General features: G+C 48.0%; 1 protein-coding gene across 2 annotated transcripts in view; it reads right to left on the bottom strand.

Moving 5' to 3' along the window:
• GALNT14 (polypeptide N-acetylgalactosaminyltransferase 14) overlaps positions 1-20,447 on the bottom strand; it is a 66,250-nt gene that overhangs the window by 31,404 nt on the left and 14,399 nt on the right. For both annotated transcript variants that reach the window (XM_068675902.1, XM_068675901.1), the window contains one exon: positions 11,320-11,489. In XM_068675902.1, the coding sequence (XP_068532003.1) occupies positions 11,320-11,489 (170 nt within the window). The remainder of the gene's footprint in view (positions 1-11,319; positions 11,490-20,447) is intronic.

A 20,447-nucleotide genomic window follows, 5' to 3' on the forward strand; every position in this document is an offset into this window, starting at 1 on the left:
CTAATTAGACAACACGCGTGCAGGCAACACTGAAACTTGCTATACAAACCCATCCAGAGCTCTACAACCCACTCCTAACTTCTGTTTAATAAGGCTTGTAACTTCCCAACGACGGGATGGATGGCTGAGCTGCCACTACTGAGTGCAGGAGTGCAGCAAGCGCTGCTACTTAGACCCAACCAAACCCCCATCAACACCTAGACTTGGTATTTCCCCCTATTTGCCCCCTTCCCCCCCACCCACAATTTAACAGCAGCTACACATCCTGGCTCCTGAGAAGGCAAATTTCAGTTTAAGTTGTTGACTTCGAGTGGTTTTTGGCTCTCGCTTAGGTAATAAAAACCACAGCTTGGAAAAGCATTAAATCCAGCATGTCCAGAATTATTTTGTGTGACAATTACATCTGGGGTAATTTCAATTTAATACCTCACTGCAAGTGAAAATTGCAGTATGCAGCCCTAAAATTGCTGTAATAATGAAGATAAACCTGCTACGAGCTGCCTGTGCCACCTCAGGCTGTCACTAGATAAATGTTTTGTGCTGCTTATGGTATTTCATAGGTCACCCAATTGCCAACAACAACCAAAAAAAAAAAAAGCAAAACACCCACAACATTTTCAGGAAACCAATGAAAGAAAGCTTGAAGGATATATTTTTTTCAGGTCGTTTCTAAAAATACACAGAAAAATAAAATATATATTATTAGCACCAGCTCAGAGCAGCTGGCACCCATGAGGCTGGGGGCTGAAGGCTCCCACTCCAACCACCCCAGAGACAGCACCCAGCTGGAGACACAGTTAGTATTTCCTCCTAAAAGCCAAGAAGTCAAGCTTTCACTTAATGGTAAGTTTCACTTTTCTGTTTGAAGGTTATTTCCCATTCAAATTTCCCATTCAAATTCCCAGTCTTTGGCAGTGCCCAGAGCTGAGGGCTCCTCAGCACGTCACAGACATTCAAAGACCCCATTTTGAAGATGTTTTTCTTATGTTGCTTTAATCCTTGTGCTCCTGGTCAGAGACCATGCTATTATGCCCCCATCTGAAATGGGATGTGTTCACACCACTGCTGAAGGACAAACCTACAAGCACTTTAGGTTCCAGGTGACTTTCCTGGACACTGGTCACCTCTCCAAGCTTGCCATGCCACCTGAGGGAAGATGTGTGCAAGAGTCACAGCAGCACAACACCCATGAGCTGAGCAGCACGGACTCAGATGCTTTTCAAGAAGCAGAGAATAACTTGGTGGAAAAAAGGTAAACACATACAAGTTCCTTTTAGGTCACAGAAAAAGTAAACTAAATTAATTACGCAGATCTCAAAGCAACCTCAAGGGAGAGTTAATATTAACATCAAAGTTCCCAATTTGTATCTGCACTGGAAGAAGAGGGCTTGCCAGCCTGGTGTATGCCTCCAGAAGGGTTCAGGCAGTCAAAAGGGTCCTGCCTGCATGACCAGCACTCAGACTGCCACCAGGGCAGGCACTGCCCGTGGGAACTGGAGTCAAATCAATGTCAGGTTGACCCATAAGGAGATTTTTCTCCATAGCTTCTGGATATTCAAACATTGCTATATTTAGGTGGTGCACAATTAGTATTTCCTCTAATTTGCTGCCTCTCTTCCCTTCTTTCCTTTTTTCTTTCCTTCCCTTCCTCTCCTTTCTCTCTTTTTCCTGCAAGATAGGTAACTAAAAAAAAAAAAAAATCATCAAAAAGCTAAATTTGAAGAAAGGGGGAAATGCAGGAAGGAAAAAAAATAGCTTTCTGTGCACATGATGTACTGCTTGCCTGTGAAACGCCAGACTGACAAGATGATGCATCTATAATATATTAGAAATTACCTGGATTTTTGTATTTGGGGAAAAAGGGAGGGGAAAAAAACTACTTAGCAACTACTGCAATGGAAGGAGAGAATAGCATGGCTGCATTTGAAACCAAGTTAAACCAGAAAAAACAGACCGTAGGTCTTGATTTTCAAAGCAGCTCATGAATAATTCAGACTTGTAGGGCCCTCCACATTGATTTCAGGTCTATCTTGGTTCTTGACTCCCTCCTGCCTGTCGTGGTTTAACCTGGCAGGCAGCTAAACCCCACAAAGCCCTTCGTGCACTCCCCCTCCCAGTGCTGTGGAATGGGGGAGAATATCAAAAAAAGGAAAGAAAAATAAACAGACATACACAAAAAAAAAAAAAAAAAAAAAAAAAACAGTAACAACAAAAAGAGTAAACAAAGCAAGTGTTGCACAACACAGTTATTGCTCTCCACCTGCTGACAGATGGCCAGCCACTCTCCAAGCAATGGCACACTTCCCCCTCCCAGCCAACACCCCCCAGTTGTATTGTTCAGCATGACACCATAAGGGGTGGAATATCCCTTTGGCCAGTTTGGATCAGCTGTCCTGCTCCTGTCCCCTCCCAGCTTCTTGGACACCCCCAGCCTCCTCACTGGCAAGGCAGCATGAGAAGCTGAAAAGTCCTTGATTTAGCGTTAAGCACTGCTCAGCAACAGCTAAAATATCGCCGTGTTATCAACATTATTCTCATCCTAAATCCAAAACATGGCACTATATCAACTAGGAAAAAAATTAATTCTATACCAGCTGAAACTAGGATACCACCCTTCCTTTCTCAGAATTGAGACAAAAAGGAAAAAGGAACCAATACGTGTGAAAAAATAAAACTGGGGAAAAAAAAAAAAAAAAAAAAAAAAAAACCTTCATTTTAAGTAGAATTTTAAACAGTGGCCAAATTTCTGATGTCAGTCTACTGGGACATCAAAGGATTTCACTTGTTGAAAACAAAAGCAAGATCTGTTACCTTGCACCTTCCTGGAAAGACACCAATCTTTTTTCTAAATTTACTAAAGAACTGTACAAGCCAGGATAACCTCAAGTTACATTTAAGACCATCTTCATTGATGTAAAGATTCCTTAGGGAGAACACTTTCCAACCACAGCTTCCTGGCACCACACAGCAAACCAAACCAGAAAAGGTCTCCATTCTCAACACACCTCCTTAGTCAGATCTGAGAGAGGTGGGCTTGTTTAGCCTGGAAAAGAGAAGACCAAGGGGAGATCTCATCAACGTGTATAAATATCTGAGGGGAGGGTGTCAAGAGCATGGAGCCAGTCTCTCTCTTCAGTTGTGCCCAGTGACAGGACAAGAGGAAAGGGACACAAACTGAAGCACAGGATGTCTGAATATGAGGGGGCACTTTTTTACTGTGAGATGGCAGAGCACTGGGACAGGTTGCCCAGAGAGGCTGTGGAGTCTCCTTCTCTGGAGATGTCCAAGACCCACCTGGGTATCATCCTGCACAGTGTGCTCTGGGTGATCCTGCTCGGCAGACGGGTTGGACTGCGTGACCTTCAGAGGTCCCAACCAACCTCAGCCGTTCCGTGGTTCTGTAAATTACTTACAGGAAGTTATCAAAGTAATCAATGGCACATAATAACTGTAAGACAAGCAGTCAATACTTTTGGGTGGCCAAAGGCCAAAGGATGCTCTAGCAGAGAGTGATCAATGGCACCTGGGAGCACCAAAGCACTTGGTGATGAAGCAATACTGATCTTCTGAAATCACCAGTGAGCCCTGGTGTGTTTTACAGCATGCTTTCTCTCCCCTTTATGAATATATGATCCTCTCTGTGCATCACAAGGAAGAAGGTACCTGAAGGTCAAAGAGGAGACTGGGCACCTCCACAGATGGTTAGCCATCAGCACACCTGGGACACCTTGAGAAAATGTGTGTGTTTTGAAACCCATCAGCTGGGGCTCACCAGAGGCCACCATTGCTTCCCATGAACTGAGAGAACCACCCCCCCACCACCACCTCCTGCCCTAAAAAAGCCCCCAGTCCTCCCCTTCTCTGGCGCAGCAGCCACTTGAGCTGTGCGATGCTTTCCTGCCAAAGGCTCCTACAGATGCCGGTGATCTCACAGCAGTGCTTCTGCTCCACTACGTCATTTGTTCCCTAGAAGTTCAGCACAGACTTTGATATTTGAAATCACTTACTTTTAAATACAGCCTGTCATTTTTAGATGACTAAGCGTGTCAAAAACATTCAAGATCTAAATGAAAGCTTTTCCTTTGCAGGATGAGAAAAACTGATCACTTAGGCCTTATACTTTCCTGTATTTTTACTTGTAGATTCACTAAGAGCTTTGCTTTTGGTTTATCCTAGAATTGCTAACTCCTGTTTTTATTTTTTATTAAAGAAAAAATGAACCAAAACACGATTATTCAATCAACCCTGCCAAGCTCCGTCCATCAGTATAGTCCCCAAATTCAGCCCCCACCACTTTGGCACTGCCAACACAGGTGTGACCCAGGCAAGGTGAGCTGAACGATTCCACCAGCCCCTGTGCTGCCTCCCTGTCAAGCCTCAGCATCTTGAACAAAAAGCAGCAGCACCCGTGCCCAGATGCTGCTCACCTTGAAATGCAGAAATTCAGGGCACGGTGACTGGCAGGTCAAGGTCTTTTATTAAATCCTCAGCTGTCTTCATCTTCCTGCCACCCACCTTCCTCCTCGCATCATGACCCACAAAGATCACTGCACCACAGGCAGATTCCTGGGGATGAACTTTTATCTCTGGGTTAACGTGTCACAGAAATCAGCTAATTAACTGGGGCTCTGTTGGTGAAAAAGGTTAATATTTTCTCATATCTCATGCTTGGAGAAACAATTAGCCTTAGCACTCCTGGCTCTGCTGTTTCCTGAGAGCCACAGTGAAAGAGAAGAGGCTGAAGAGACACGTGGCACTGGTGGATAGATGGCCACCACTCCATATTTGGGCTGACAACACTTCTAAACAGCAATTGCTTTTTAATGATAACTTGCAGCAGAACATTAATAGGGGGAAAACTCTGCTTGCACTGCAGTCCTCATCAGGGGCTCATCACTGCACAACATCTCCCCACAAGCCTGCTAACAACTGAGTTGGGATGCAGACTTTTTTTTTTTTTTACCCCTTTCTTGCATAAATGAAAGAACAGGAAAAAGACAAGGCAAGGATTATTTTAGATCAAAATAGAACTGCTCTGTGCATACATTTTTCTTGGCAAAGTGCAACAGTGGTGGGGGAGGGTGCAGAACTTCCAAAGTGAAATCAAAGCTGTCTCATGGAGAAATAAAATCAAAATAACTCGGGGGAAGAAAATCTGTCATTTGGGGAAGGGACAGCAGCTGTTTTCACCTTTTTTTAATCAGCGATTTTTGTCAAGCGAAGTATTACTTCAAATAAATTAAAGTGCCCTCCTGGACTCTTCTCAGGAGAATGCCTGTCCCACGCAGATGTTCTCCCTACCCAGTGAAACACTGCAGGGCTGGTGCAAGGGACAACCTGGATGAACATAAGGTGCAGGAGGTAAGAAACCTCCTGCCATACCTCTGGTGTTTGCCGCATCAGTTCAGAATCACCCCTCTGCTAGGATCCAGGCTCTGTGAGCTGAGGGTCTGCAGGACACCGAGGTCTGATGGGCTCTGCTGAGCCCCCATGACCTGAAGACACCTTTCAGCCAAGAACAGAGCTCAAGAGTGCTTTCTCCTTGCTGCACAGACAGGTGCCATAACTCACTCTCACAGCACAGTTCTTTCCTGCACTTTCAGATATAACTAGCTTTCCTTCCAGAAAAAAAAAAAAAAAAAAAAAAAAAAAAAAAAAACAAGTGGAGTAACATCCACTGAACTGACATCCTCATGCATTCAAAATCTTTACCTATATATTTCCATGAGATCCTCATACAACCTAGCTCACTCCTGAACTCCTTCCCAAGAGTCACTCTCATCCTTTTCACTCATGAAAAGAAAACAAGGGGGAAGAATAGGACTGCAAATACACAATGGCAGAATAAGCATCACCATTTGCCATTTCCCCATGACATCTGTGATCAATTCACAAACAACCCTGCTCCCGAACAAACACACCAGCCTCTAATGCCCCTGTACCAGCATCTCCTCCCAGTACCATTTCCACTTAAAGCCCCTCAGCCTGCCTCTCTCTGGGCAGTCTCTCAAGACATAAAAACGTGGCAGCTCACAGCAGCTGAGATCCTGGAAGAAACCCCATCCCATGAAGGGAAGAACAGAGTCTTTGGGACAAGATGACATTGGGATGATGGTCTGGCCAGCAGCATTGACCAGGAACAATTCTCAGCCTAGATTCAGACAGCTATCTCAGAGGAACTGCAACTTCTCGGTGCTCAAGCTTGCTATATCACATTTTATATAGCCCATTCTCATAGCGTACTCTCCTCCATCACTAAATGAAGGAAAAAAAAAAGTCTTCAAAAGAAGATAATGAGTAGAAAAAGATGCTTGAAAAGGATCATCGAATTCATGGAGTTTTGTAGTTTTGTCCCCTGAAGCCACCAGCCCATCTCAGAAACCATCAAGTCTAGCTGGCCTGCTCCTCCACCTCCACAGGCCACCAGACAAAAAGACACAGGGCAGGAAACATCACGGATGCTGCCACATGCTGGGGAGGCCACAGCCATTCCCAGGATGGGGGCTTGGGCACACCAATTGTTGGCCAGTACTGTGTGTTTCCAGCCCAACTTTCAGCCCGTGGGTCCCCAAAGAGACTTGCCACTTCACCAACTTCTTACCAAGTCTCCACATCTGGACAAGACAGCAGCAAAAGTTCGGTCTTTAAACTCCAGGTATTTCAAAGCATGTTAGTCAAGGCTTGATGCTGAGTAATTTTGCCATACCAAAGCATTTTCAAGAAGCCTGGGAGCTCAAGAGCAAGTTTTGATCTCTTTGACACCAGTGTGAAAGAGGATAATCTCGCCGTGATGCCAGTGAGGCTCACCTAGATAACAACTGTCTCAAAGGCATCTAAGCCCTGGATGTCATTTGGGGATGCCGCTCACAAACTACTTCCCCTTTGTAGAGCACCTCCAGGCCAATTCCAGCAGAAAGAGGAGAATCTGAAATTTAGCTCTTTGCAGTGCTAGAATGATCCAATTAATCTTTTCCCTCCTCTTTCAGGCAGCATCAACAGTGGATACAGGGAAATTTTGTCTCTGAGACAAAAGCTCTGGGTCCACTTATGATCATAGGCTGGTCAGGTTTGTCCAAAAGGCTCACAAAAGCCAGTGTTGGTCCTGGAGCAATGGGGAGCAAACTGGCCATCACAGCTGTGCCAGAACAGCTGCCCAGCAGGAACTAGAGATATAAAATAAGTAGTGTGCCATGAGCACACAGAGCACACCCATGCTCAAACTGCCTCACCTTTAAACATGTGGACAGATGGGATCTTCTCAGTTTGCACCCTCTACATTTACCTTTGGGCTCCACCTTTCAGTCAATTCAAAAGCCTCAGCTCTCCAGTAACGTACAGGTCCCATCTGCAAGTGACAGCAGGTATAAACTCTATCAGAAAGTTGTAGGCAGTAGGTTTTAAGATGAGGAGCTCAATACTGGGTCTTTTAGTAGCAACGAACAATTTATCCCAGCTAGCAAAGCTGACTGTCTTTGTAATCAGACTATAGCCAAGGTCTGAATTCCCAGAAGTACTTTAAAACAGGATAGCTATGATTAGAAGAGATAATAATGACAGTTCCCTAAAAAGAAAAATAAATCCTGGCATCCCATGATGATCCCATCTTACTTAAGATGCTACAGCTGATTATCAAATGGTTTATCAGTGCTTGGTGACAGCCTATGGGGAGCCCAAATCTGTCTCTCTTAATGACTTTCAGCTGCTTGGGCCATAACAGCCAGCTGATCGATGGCAGAAACAAAACCTTGGCCACTTTGGGCTCCTCCAGTTCAAGCTTGAAACACATGCCAGTTCCTTATACAAAGACTCATTGCTCCACATCACCTGGCAGAAGCACAGCTTCACTGAGCAGTGTCAACCAGCAATGGGACCAGGCTCCTTGCAAACCAGCTCTTGCCTTTGATCACAGCTCCATTTGATGAATTTTTCTCATGCTTTTATCCCTGGAGATCTCAGCCTAAGGAGGTGATGGAAAAATACACTGTCAAGCACTAACCTCTTGGGGTCTGGTGTCCAGGAGAAAAGTGCTCACAGCATCCTAATGGAGATGCTTTCAGCCCAAATGTGTTTTCTGCTATTCATTTGTGTAACTGCTCACCTGCAATGTCCTGTTGTGCTCTTGCCTGTAGTTAGGAATAAGAAGGAAATCAAGACCAAAGGCAAAGCAACCCCAGGTCTCATCTTGCCCAGCTAATTCAGCCTCAGCATATCTGCTGGCAAGCCATCCAGCAACAGGCCTCACACATACAGTGTCTCATCCTAACACGATAAATCTTATTTCTTAATGAAATCACAAGTGTCCTGGCTTTAGACGCTCTCTGCCCGCTGTGGCAGTCAAGCTGAGGGAACATCACAGGTATCACCTGGCCACATCCCTCCCTGAAGTCTCAACAAGCAGAGCCCCCAGCCCTGGGTGCTCTCCCACCTGAGGGGTGCCCTCCAACCGGCAACGCATGAGAGAGGAAACAAGGGGAAGGCCCTACAGCATGTTGTTGCCAGCAACGGGAATAGGAGAGACTGCAAGGGAAGAGATTTTTAGGGGGCACAAGTTCATGTGATTGAGTTTATGCCTGCCAGAAAGCTCTCAGTGTCAGCAGATGATGCAACACCTGATCTTCAAACCTGTCAGTTCCTCTGCCAGGAACTGCAGAACTGTTCCTCTGCAACTTGGCTTCAGCAACTGCTTTTCTCTCCCAGACATGCACATATACACACAAATGCAGCCTCCAGTGGCTGTAAAAGTCAAGCCCGACTGGGAAGCTACAGCCTCTCTTAACACAGTTGGGACTCAGGGAGGGAGGTGCAAAAATTCGGAGGATTATTGCCTAATGCCAGGATTTGACAGGGCTCCATCCCTGACCACCGTGCTCTGCCAGCTCTTGAAACAGCACTATAAAACTTGTATCAGAACCGTGGAGGAAAAAGCAAGGTGAACAGAGAAAATCAGGCAGTAGGGGATGCCTGAGGCTGGCTGACATCACTTACGCACTAAAAGGAAGGGAAGTGCAGGCAGGTCAGCAGGAACAATGCTCTGGCCATAAAATGCAGCCCCCAGAAGCCACGGTGTTTCCTCAGCTGAAATCACCCACAAACTGAGTGCAAGTTGGGGGCAGGCAAGAGCTGCTCTGTTTTCTTCAGCTCCAATTCCCTTGAGCACTGACTCCTCTCTGTCTGAAATCATTCCACTGGCTACAAATTGAAAACAAAATAAATCCAGCAAACATTGCTATGCAACTGGCTGCTGGTACCACACCCCACCCCACGGTGGGGTTTGCCTTCTCCGTGACCTTCTGGCAAAGAGCTTGCTGCTCAGACATGGCCAGGTTTTGTACATTCAGCTCTTGTTGGCAATCCTTGACGTTTGGCTGGATTGGCAAATTAAAATCAAAACTCAAGGAAATCTTCTGCAACCATCCTGGTGCAACACCACACAGGGAAGCTAGAGGAGCATCGCTTCCATATCCTGGACACGAGGGCTGTGAGGTGTCAGTACTCCTCAAGTACCTGCACTATGAACAAAGATTTTTTTCCACGTGGGACTCCTCAGACCCTGTGCCTTCCTTTCCCCTCTGTCCAGCATGACAGGTCCCTTCCTCCCTCCCCCATTCCTCTCCCAGTCTCTCCAGCACCTCTCCCAGGCATCCAGCAGCCCCCTTTGCTTGATGGCTGCTCCGCTGCTTGGTTAACAGCGCATCATCTTCAGCATTGTTCAGACGTATTCAGTAAATCAGAATCCAATTAGTGGGTTAAGGAAATTGGAAGCAAATGCTATTAGCACCAGCCCCTCCTACATGCTATGCCCTTGCTTCATCCTTAACGAGAACTTTTCTTTTTGCTTGCCCGGGAACAAGGTGGCAGCCGCAGCAGTGGGGGTGCAGCAAAGTGGCAGCTGAGCCCCCCTTCTCGTTTAGTAGGGCAGATGGTTAATAGCCCCAGCATTAATTCTCTCCAGGAATAGTACGCTCACGCTCTGATCAGCTCCAACAGGCATCCATAAGGGCTGTCAGCCCCACTCTGGAGAAAGGAGCATCTGGTCCTTGCTATGAAAAGGGGCTAGAAAAATTAATTATACAACAGCAACAACAAAAAGAGCACCACTGATTGCTACAGGGCTGAAGAGCTGGCGTTGTTTCAGCATTTCAGCCCAAGTGCTGCATTGGATCTGGAACAATGCAAATTCAGAGTCAGGTCACATTCCTGGTGCTGGCTCTCTGAGACACACTGCCCAGGCAGCAAGGTCCTGAGGCTGAGACACACGGCTCCTCAGGAGGGTTTGCACAGGCTATATAATGTCCCCAGAGGACAAGGAGGAAAACTGTGCAACCAAATCTTGCTGCAGTTCTCCCAGTATCCATCCTTTTGGGTCCTTTTTGAGTGCCAAAGCATATTTTTGACCCTGATGGTGCTGGAGCTGCTAAAAGAAGTAACCTAGCAAGTTCTTTTCTTCCTCTCCAATTCACTCTGCAGTAGTCCCTTATGCCTCTCATAGATTCCTCTCTCTTCAACTGGTCAGCACTTATTTTGCTGTTTTATCCCCTTGCACCATCTCAGTGCCTCCTTCACAGGAGAAGAATTCCCAGCACCAGTGAAGACTGTGTCCATCATGATGATGACGCCCATTACCGCTGCTACACATCACACAAACCTATTTCTGCTTTTCTGGAAGAAAAAAAAAGACATTTTTTTTTCTCTCCCTATGATCCCTATTCATTCATACAGGAAGTAATGACTTTAACATATAAGTTCAGGACTGCCACACTTGACAATAAGTCAACTAAAGTGAAAGATTTGATCCCCAAAATACAAGCAGAACGAAAGCCAAGTACAACCTGGGCATGGCCAAAGAGCCTAGTTTTCCCACTCCAGCATCCCCAAACCAGGGAAGAGGTATAGCACTATCCACCCACATATTGAAGTTTCTTGAGGGAGATGAGGAAAATAAAGATTGAATAATACTGCCTTTGGCACCTCACCTGATTTCTCCATGAATCCTCTGTTATTCAATATTTCTCTTAAAGCTCCTGCTTCTACCTGATGCACACAAATTTAAAAAAAAAAAAAAAGCAACTACAAAAAAATCGTTTTGCCTTCATTTAAAAATCATGACTTGCAGTGTAACCAGCAAGAATTTGCCTCGAATTTGCACAATCGCTGGTGAGCTGAACCCAAGCACGACACTACCAATCTGAAACTGAAAGCGAGTGTGTTCCTTCACCTTGCCATGGCCCTGACCAGTGCTCCTGCCATAACCCCTCCCCAGAACAGTGGTCCCCCCAAAACGCCCGGCCAGCTGCTGTCCCCAGGAAGGGAGGGCAGAACCTGTGGTGGCGGGTGTCACGGATGGCACGGTCACTGGGCATCCTCTCGCTCTCCCGCTGGTTAAAGGCATGGAGCCGGTACGGGTCCTCGCCGCCCTTCCATTTCCGAGCGCTCAGGTATCTCCGCTCTTCAAACTCATCCCACAGGTCGTCCCAGTCCGCCTCTGAGCCCTGTGCGCACAAAGTCAGCCCCATTAGAGACAGGAAGGAGCAGGGGGCACCTGCAGGACAGCCTGGCCCCTTGGCATCACCCAGCCCCGCTCAAGAAGTTGGGCAGCCCTGCTTTGGAAGAAGATGCTAACAAGGAGCCTAATGAGGTCTTGTCTTTTTCCCTCCCCCCCTTACAGCCTCAAAGCAGCGTGTTAAAGAGAATCTGGTCATTTGAGTTCAAAATTAATTCCAAACCAAACGCCCATCTCTGGTGGGTCCTACTATCAAGCAGCATGGTCTCAGGAAATACAGAAAAATAGGACTTTGCCATGCAGCCCCCTCTCAGGGTGCCAAGCACGAGGGATGGAGCTGCCCTCCATCACAGCTCACCCACTCCAGCAGCTATCAGGGGCTGAGCACCCCTCAGTATCACGCAGCTGGTGAGCGCAACGCAGAGCTAATGAGATCACATCATCACAGCAGCACAGGCTCTTTGATCCCAACGCGTAACATGGCAAAATTCAAACATTTACAGATGTCTCAGCCCCTAAGGAATTTGTGGTCTTATCCAATAATTGATCTTTTTTTTTTTCTTTCTTCCTTTTTTTTTTTTTTTTTTTTTGCAGTTAACACCATCTCAGAGATGATTTTGCCAGCTAATAGCACAAAATGAAGCTTTTGAAACAGGTGATTTTTATCCTGTAATTGATTTTACTTGCATCTGACAGCATGCTCGCTGTGTTAATAGGATGGGGAGGAAGGAGCATCCACCAGCCTCCACTGCAGGACCAGCTCAGGATCTCCAGGAGCATGGGGTACCCAACAGCACCCTGCTTCACAGGGACACTGTCCCCAAAAAGCTGACAGCCAGGGCTGCAAGGGTTTCCAGGTACAGTGTTGTTTTTCTCCTACTGCATTACCCAGCAGCTTTATCAGGAGTTACTCCAGAATTTACCCCAGTGCAAGGAAGACACCAAGAAAGCCTTGAACCACCAGTTGGACAGGGAGAAAACTATCAAAGACTTGAAGAGAGTTATTAAAATAATGGGGTCACCGCAGTCCAGCAGGTTTACAAGCAAAGGAATGCACGGAACTTGTCTGCAGGCTTTCAGGAGGACTGATGGGAGACTGGGTGATAAATATTATTTATGTTCTTTCTAAGGCATCCTGCAAAACATGACTTGCTGCCACAGTACAAGATAAGCAAAGAGTAAGCCTATTGCATTTCAGGACCACCAAAGCCCTCAAGGTTATAAAGATGATGATAAAGATGATGACCCCCGGGGAAGGGGGAATGGCTCTGTTAAAACAACTGCCACGGAGTTTCAGCCCCTAAATGTTAACACTGGGAAGAAAACCAGAAGTTGTTTTTTGGCTGGTTGGTTTTTAAATCAAATTTGATACGAGAAGTGGAATTAAAACTGGTCACGTAGCACTTAAGACTGTTGGAGATACATACTTATATATAGATAGCCCACCTTCTCAGCCAGAAAATACCCACATACACCATGACCAAAATCGAGGCAGCATCCTTTGTACTGGAGGACCCACAGGCAGAAGACTCACCTGGTCCTCAGCACCCACTCAGGGAGGGGGAAAGCAGGTTGAAATGGAAGGAGAAAATCCCTTCACCCAGCCAGGGGTAGCACATCACTTCTGGATTGCTGGATGAGGTCTTCATTGTAATATTTCTGCCATGGATTATCATCTCTTCCTCACAGCAGAGTCCTATCCTGGGAGTTCTTTAAATGATGTGCAAAAATCTAGATTTAATTTATTATGATCAAACTCACTTTAGAAGCCCAATTACCTTGCACTGGAGAAGGATCGAGTCGATACTCCACTTGCCTTTCTGTCTTCCACATGGCTCCTCTCCCTAAGCTTCATATTCATTTTCTCTCATGTACTGGTAATAAATTTTCATTTTTTTTCCTTCAAATTAGGTAATTTCTCTTTCAGCACTGCAGTTTAATAGCTAGTATTAATTATAGGAAACACAGTCAAAGCTTAAAGAGTTTGAGACTGAACGAGTCCACGGGAAATAGTGGAAAAAGATATCAAAGCCGAACAGGTAGCTTGGGACACAAGTGCTGAACAGCTCACCCTCTCCTCTGTGCCGCATTTTGCAATGCCTCTGCTAAAAACCCTGCCTTTTGCATTTTCTTACCCATTGCAGAGATCTCCTACTGCATCCCACCACGCGGCAGAGATGCTCCCCACAGAAAGCGCAGCTTGGAGAGAGCCCCCTCCTTTCCCAGCCTGTTGAAAACACCCCAAAACCGAGTAACAGCTCAAAAAGCAAGCCCAGAGCGAGGTATTCACTGCAACACCACAGCAAAGACTGAAAGGCGATGCAAAGGCGTGCTTCCTCCTCTGCTACTTAAATCACAGCTCAGAAACAAACAAAGAAAACAAAAAAAAAAAAGAGGGGAAAAAATCAGGGAGTGTTGCTGTGGGGGGATAGCAGGTCATTAATGGGAAGGAATCAAATTTTCTGGCAACTGTTAGCGCCTTGTTTATGTGGATTTCCGTGAATACGACATATTAATGGCATAATGATTGTGTGATTACAGGACAGCAGGGATTACTCGAGCGGGAAGGCAGAATGAGCATCCCTGCTGCAGGCCTATTGCTTCCCCCAGGGAGGCTCTGCCCTCAGACACGGGCTGCAGGTTTCCATGGGCTGGCCACCCCCAGCCTAAGGTAATGGGTGGCAGGAGCTGAAAGTGGTTCCTGATTCACTCACAGGCAATGCATCAGCCTAGCACAAGCTCCAGGAAACAAGAAAAAATTAGTGTGTATTTGGCACAAATGGCCTCCAGGGACCCCGATGTCCTGAGGCACGTCACTGCTGGCCACAGCAATCGAGCTGTTTGCGTGCTGTGGCTCAGGGACACCAGGGGCGGAGGGTAATCCTTCAGCAGGAGCTGCAACCAAGCATTACACAAATGAGATTTAAACACTCTGCCAAAGTGCCAGGCCCCTGCGAGCAGGAGATGTTACAGAGCTGTTACCATCCGAGGCACTAATGCTGTCTGACAGAATTATAATGATTCCCACAGAAGAGGGCTCAGCCCTCCTCGTACCCCGGTGCCAGAGCAGGCAGTAAGAGGAGCAATGGTCCCAGCAGGGGAAAGCAGCACATCACAATGCCCCAGCCTCCTCCCCATCTCCCCAGGCAGTCACTGGGATGTGCTCAAACACAAGTTTGACCTCTGTGTAAGCACCTCCCAGATGGAAATGTCCCCATGCAGGCTCTGGAGCTGGATCTCCAAGGGTTTGCCTGAATGCCCCGTGCTCAGCTGGACTTAGCACAGGGTGCTGGCCGGATCTACAGCACAACGAGCCGACCCTGAGCTGAGGCAGCTGGGGCACTCTCTTCACAGAGCAGCAGCCTGGCAGCTCCCCTGTCACCTTGCCCGTTGCATCCCCCGCTACGCAGGAGGCAGGGAGCAAAGCAGGCTCACAGATGGGATCTTGTACTCACCCGGCCTCTGCCAAAACCACACTAGCAGCTCACCTCTTCCGCCAACCTACAGCAACCTGCAGCAAGCTGCCAGAACAGTGCTTTCAGCCCCCTGCCCGAGGGCCCTAGACCCCGGGGTCCACCCCACTGACCTCTAGGAACAAGGCTCAGCTGCAGACTCCCTGGGATTCCCGCTCCGAAAGCTGCTCTTCATCCAGCACCTCCCCAAATCAGACGCGCACGTGCAGCCACACAGGAGAGCCTTGCTGGACAAATTAGCTTACAGGACAGCCCGACACACAAAGACAAACCCTGGGTAATTAAAAAGAAAAGGAAGCCGATTATACGCTCCTGGAGAATATCGCTGCCTGCTTCTGTTTTATTTATATATTATGCTGTATAATGAGCTGAATATTTAGGAGGTCAGCACAAACCAAGCTGCTGACAAGAGAAGAGAATACCCAGCTCTGTCTGCGCCAGGAGGCACGCAGGAGGATGGAAAGGATTTTCCATCATCTCTCCCCGCTTGCAGTTCCCCCAGGACCCCGCGGGGCTGCTCAGCTCTAAACTACTTGTGCTTGGGCAGAGGTTTTCTCAAAAAGCCTTTCCCGGAGTCTGATGTCTGCCTCCCCACTTCAACCCATCCCTATCCCGGCGGGGTTTGTATTTTACAAGCCTCTATGGCTGGCGCTGCTCCTGTCACCAAGCTAAAATTGTATTTTTCTTAAATTTTAATAACACCCAAATCCCCCAGAACAGCACACTTCTGAGCTCTGCCACAAGCCACCTGGAAAGGATGAGCTAGGTCAGTGGTTTTCATCCCCAGCCTGCTGGCAAGAGTGAACCCTCACTAATGGGACTGCAAGCAGTAATTAGGAGAAATGAGTTTGGGACATGTCTTCCCTCAGCTGAGAGAAGAGAGAAATTGCTGTGGGATGCTGGAGGAGCAGCGCTGCTGTTGGGAGGGGATGTTCACACCCTGCCTGTTAAATCACCTGCAGTGCTGGTCCGGCTCTCACCCCTCTCTCTGCCATGGTGTCAGGGATGCTGTGCCGAGGACTCATCGCCGTCGTGTTGCAAAGAGCTGCAGCTCAGTGAGCTGCCTTAAACCGCACTGCACCTCACAACTGCATGCTGCCCAAGGGTGTTTCAGTGTCTCTGCCCTGTTCTGCCATGGTGGGGGCTGCTGAAACACCCCACAGTGCCCTTGCATCATCAGCTGTGGCCAGCTGCTGAGGACATCTGCACCTCCCACCCAAGCAACCTCTCATCCCGAACAAGTTTGGTTTCAGCAAAGAAATCTGCCCTTGACCTGAGGAGCACAGTGTGGGGGGCAGCAGGCAGCCTAGCCCTACGGTGATCCTCCAAAGGTAGGCAGCGATTAGACAGTGCATTAATTGGGAAAGAAAGAAGGGTGGCACCCATTTCCCCTGCGCCAGCCAGGTTTGGCCCGGACTTCATCAGGAATCAAAGGCATTTGGGAACAGCACAGACCCACGAGCAGTAAATAGAGTGGTGAAAGGAAGCTACTGCAGCGACAGACAGCATTTATTTTTTCTTGTGAGCCTTTTCAGGACATACGGGAGCTGCTTCCCAGCCATGAAGGTCACCGCAGCTTTCCCATGCTTCAGCAAGAATGGCAGCTGATTCGGTATTTAGGAGCCCGTGGCTGCACTCAGTCTCCAGCTGAGCTTTGCTCTTCCTTCTGCGTAAAAGCCAAAGGTTGGAGCGGGTAGAGGGAGGGTAAAGCAGAAAGCAGCCCTTGTCCTGCTCTGAAAAGAGCCCTCTCGAGAGGGAAGAGAGGGAAGAGATCTTGCTGATGGCGCACGCAGCATCCCTGACCTGCTGTGGCCTTCTCACAGCAGCAAAGGCAGTGGTAATTTTTTTCTGTGGGGACTTCACACAGCTTTAGAAACTAATGCCATTATCTTTCCCCTTCCAAACCGTGCAGCAAAGAGGGGCAATTTGTGGCAGCTGCATGGTAAAACATGATGGCCGGAGAAAGGAAAATGCCTCTGAGGGAGGGAAAGCTCAGTCTGCTTTACCTGGTTTTATTCTAGCAGGGCGAAGAAAGAAAGAAGAGATAAGAAAATAAATATTCAAGCAAATCAAAAGAATCGTGAATACACAGGACACTTACGTGCATTGCTCTAGTTGTTCTCAGGAAGGCAAAGGAGAGACCCCCATCCCCATCAGTGGTTTGGAGGAGCAGAGCCTTACCAGGTGGGTGCTGAGGCACAGCCAGCACCAAGGAGCTACTGCTCAGCAAGAAATGCTGTCAGTCAAAGCTCTCCCAGTCCCCAAAGCTGCACCTTATTTCCAGCTCTGGATGAGGCTCAGGTTATTCCCAGCCATGACCCAATTTCCCCGTCCCTATCAGTAGCTCCCAAGGCTGCTGCTTGGTGCAAGACTCCCCACAGAGCATCACCCACGCCGAGCAGCTCCCAGCCTCTCTCCCCTTCCCACCTCTCACTCTCTGCCAAGTGGGAAGAGCAGAGGGAAAACATTTCTCGGAACTAACCCAAATTTGGGGTTGAGCCATCTCCTTACCTTACAAACAGTTTTATACAAAGGAAGGTGTTTCTGTCACCCACACTGAGTCCTCAATTTGCGGGCAGAGGTGGGTGAAACTCAGGTCACTGCCACCTTGAAGCAGGACACACGTGCCACCACCAGCAGCCCATCCTCCCTGAACTGTCTTCGAGGAAGAATTAGATATAAAACACCCGTGACAGCAAGAGCTGATCTAAGCCTTTGATTCCTGGGTACACGCTGCCAGAGTTTGCGAGATCCTGGGGATGGCAGCAACGTGAGTGACAGCAGCAGAGATACAGCGGCATAATTTAGAGTGTGCGTCAAGCCAGCCTGCCTGCATCTCAGCTCAGTAATAGGGGAAAAAATACCCTGACTTGTGTGGAATGCATTAGAGCAAGGTATCATGAGAAAATAAGCAGGTCTGGCTATAAGGGACTGCTGAGGGACTGCTGAGAGGGCTGAAGCTGCGTGGGACCAAGGACCCTGAGCACACCGTCTCTGCACAGCAGGGAGAACCTGGGGGTGACACGGGGCTGGCAGCAAGGGTCTAAGCTTGTACTGAGGTCTGAGCAATGTTTTACCTCAAAATCAGATTTGCTTCAAAGTGCAGCTTCAGGCCAGCTGGATTTATCTGCCAAAAATTGCATCTGATGTAGAGAGGTTTCTAGGGGAAGAAAGGTAGAAGTCTGTCAAGCCCTGCTTTGTGACACACACACAAGCCATCTTACATAGAACGGGGCACAGAGGGGAAAAAAAAAAAAAGAAAAAAAGAAAAAAAATAAAGGCAATAAAAGGTTAAATAACCTGAGAGCAAGACATTTCATGAAAAAATATATGAAGCGTTTTGCCAGTCCCAAGCCTCCTTCCACTCTTCCACTCTCACCCTGCAGGTCCAAGCCAGGACTTCAGCACCCTAAAAACATCCCCCAGCCTCCCCTGAGGAGCACCCCCAGTGCCTCCTCACAAACACAGCTCCTGCTGAGGGAGTCACAGGGATGCTGAGGGGCCACGCTGAGCCCAGGAGTGGCAGGGGATGGCCCGAAGAGGCTTGGCCACCTTACAGACTCCCCTACAACTGAGAGATCATCCCTGCAGGAGGGAGGAGACAGCACTGGGAAAATCACAGTCCTTCACCCAGTCCCTGGCACAAACACTAGCCCCCAGGCATCTTGTCCTCCTGCAGCTCCTCTCAGACACCTGGCTGGGAAGACAAGGTCGTCCAGCCCCCAAGCACAGGGACATCTCTTCAGTTTGGAGGATGACCATATCACCACCTAGGAGATCTCTGGTGCAAAACACGTTGCTGCATCACAGCCCAGAGACCTGGCATCAGCCTTTCCTTCCCCCTTCCCCATGCACATTATTGGCAACATCTGAGTGTGAGCAATACTTCTGCACATATCTAGAAGCACAAAAAGAGAAAACACTCAAAATAACAACAATAATTATAAAAAAAAATAACTGTTGAGTCACATGGTGAAGCAAACTCAAAACACTTCACAAAAGCACAGGGATCTGGAGAGAAACCAGCAAACAGGCACTGAGCTTTGTTGCTGTTATTGAGAAAATACCCTGAGTTTGGCCTGGATTCTCTCTCACACAGGCGCATTTCTCTATATCAAGGAAAGCAGGATTTTTGTAATTATTCATTGTGAAAACGTAGCCTGGAAATCTCGATGGGCATCTACTGCTTGGGCACGTGCAAGGACCTTGGGCTGACGCAGGACAAAGTCTCCATCCTCACCAGGGCTGCCTGGGCTCGAGGCAAGGCCATCATCTCGAGCACAGCCCTGGGAAGGGCAGCACCTGATCTGGCATGGTGAGAGGCTGTGCAGATGGCTGTGGGATTTGCAGCATATTTTCCTGCCCACAGACGTCTGGGGATACGCACCAGAAATAGCTGGCTGCACAAGCCAAGACTTTTCCTCCTACGGAGGGAAAGTTTTAATCCAGAACTGCCAGGTACAGCTGAACACATGTGAACGCATCCATCTTTTTGCAGTGGAAGGAACAACATCTCAACAGAGATGAAAACTGCCACGGTGCCTTGTGCTAGCTTGGCTGGGAGCTGGCGAACAGCTGTATTGCAGAGACATCCTTCTGGTCTGCCAACAACCTTCACGTCTGCTTTAAAACAACGGCAATAACACTCCCATCAAGTCACGCTGGATTAATCCGTGCAGAACCTTCACAGGTCCAGCAATGAGAGAGATAAGCAAGTGCTGCGTGGGATCATCTCTCACCTTCTGCCCAGCACCATCGATGCAGAGGGAGCCACAGTTCCCCAGCACAGGACGGGATGGGGCTCCACCACACACAGGGCTCTGCCGCCAGCACCAAGTTAACACCAGCTGCTCCTCATTGCCAGGGACACACGTGGTGAGGGCGAACACAGGGAATTAAATTCTCCGTGCTTTGATATCATGTTTGGAAAAGATGGCTCTCTCAGAAGCAGCAGTGAAAGCCCAGGCTACATCAGAGGTGAGCAACCACTTCAGCAGTGCCAGGAGAAGCCTGAAGAAGGCACTAACAACGTCTCTGAAGAGCTCTGCAAGGCTCTTTTAAAAGCGTTCCCTCTCCCAGCGCAAATAAATATCTGAGCAAAAAATACTACAGAAAAAGTCAGTTGACTCATGAAGAGCGAATGTGTTAAATTTAGAAAATAAAGCAATCAAAGGGTGAAAGAAAAGGGATTTTAGCCCTGCTTTGAGCACAGTTCTTGCTGCAGCTTTCCACGGGAGCCACCAAGCTGCTTTAACCCCCCCAGGCAGGGGAAGCAGGTGGCAAAGCAACCTTTTGCCTTGCTCCCTGGCCATGCCTCCCCCAGAGAGGAGCAGGGCTGGGACAGGGAGCATACCACCCATACCACCATGAGCTGAGCAAAGCTTTGAGCCTTTATACCTGTCCTAGTCATTTAATGAAGGACTGATTGGAGAAAAAGGAGAGGGGGAACAATTGTCCCATGCACAGCCTGACTT

Source organism: Anas acuta, chromosome 3 (assembly GCF_963932015.1).
Source record: "Anas acuta chromosome 3, bAnaAcu1.1, whole genome shotgun sequence".
NCBI classification, from domain to species: Eukaryota; Metazoa; Chordata; class Aves; order Anseriformes; family Anatidae; genus Anas; species Anas acuta.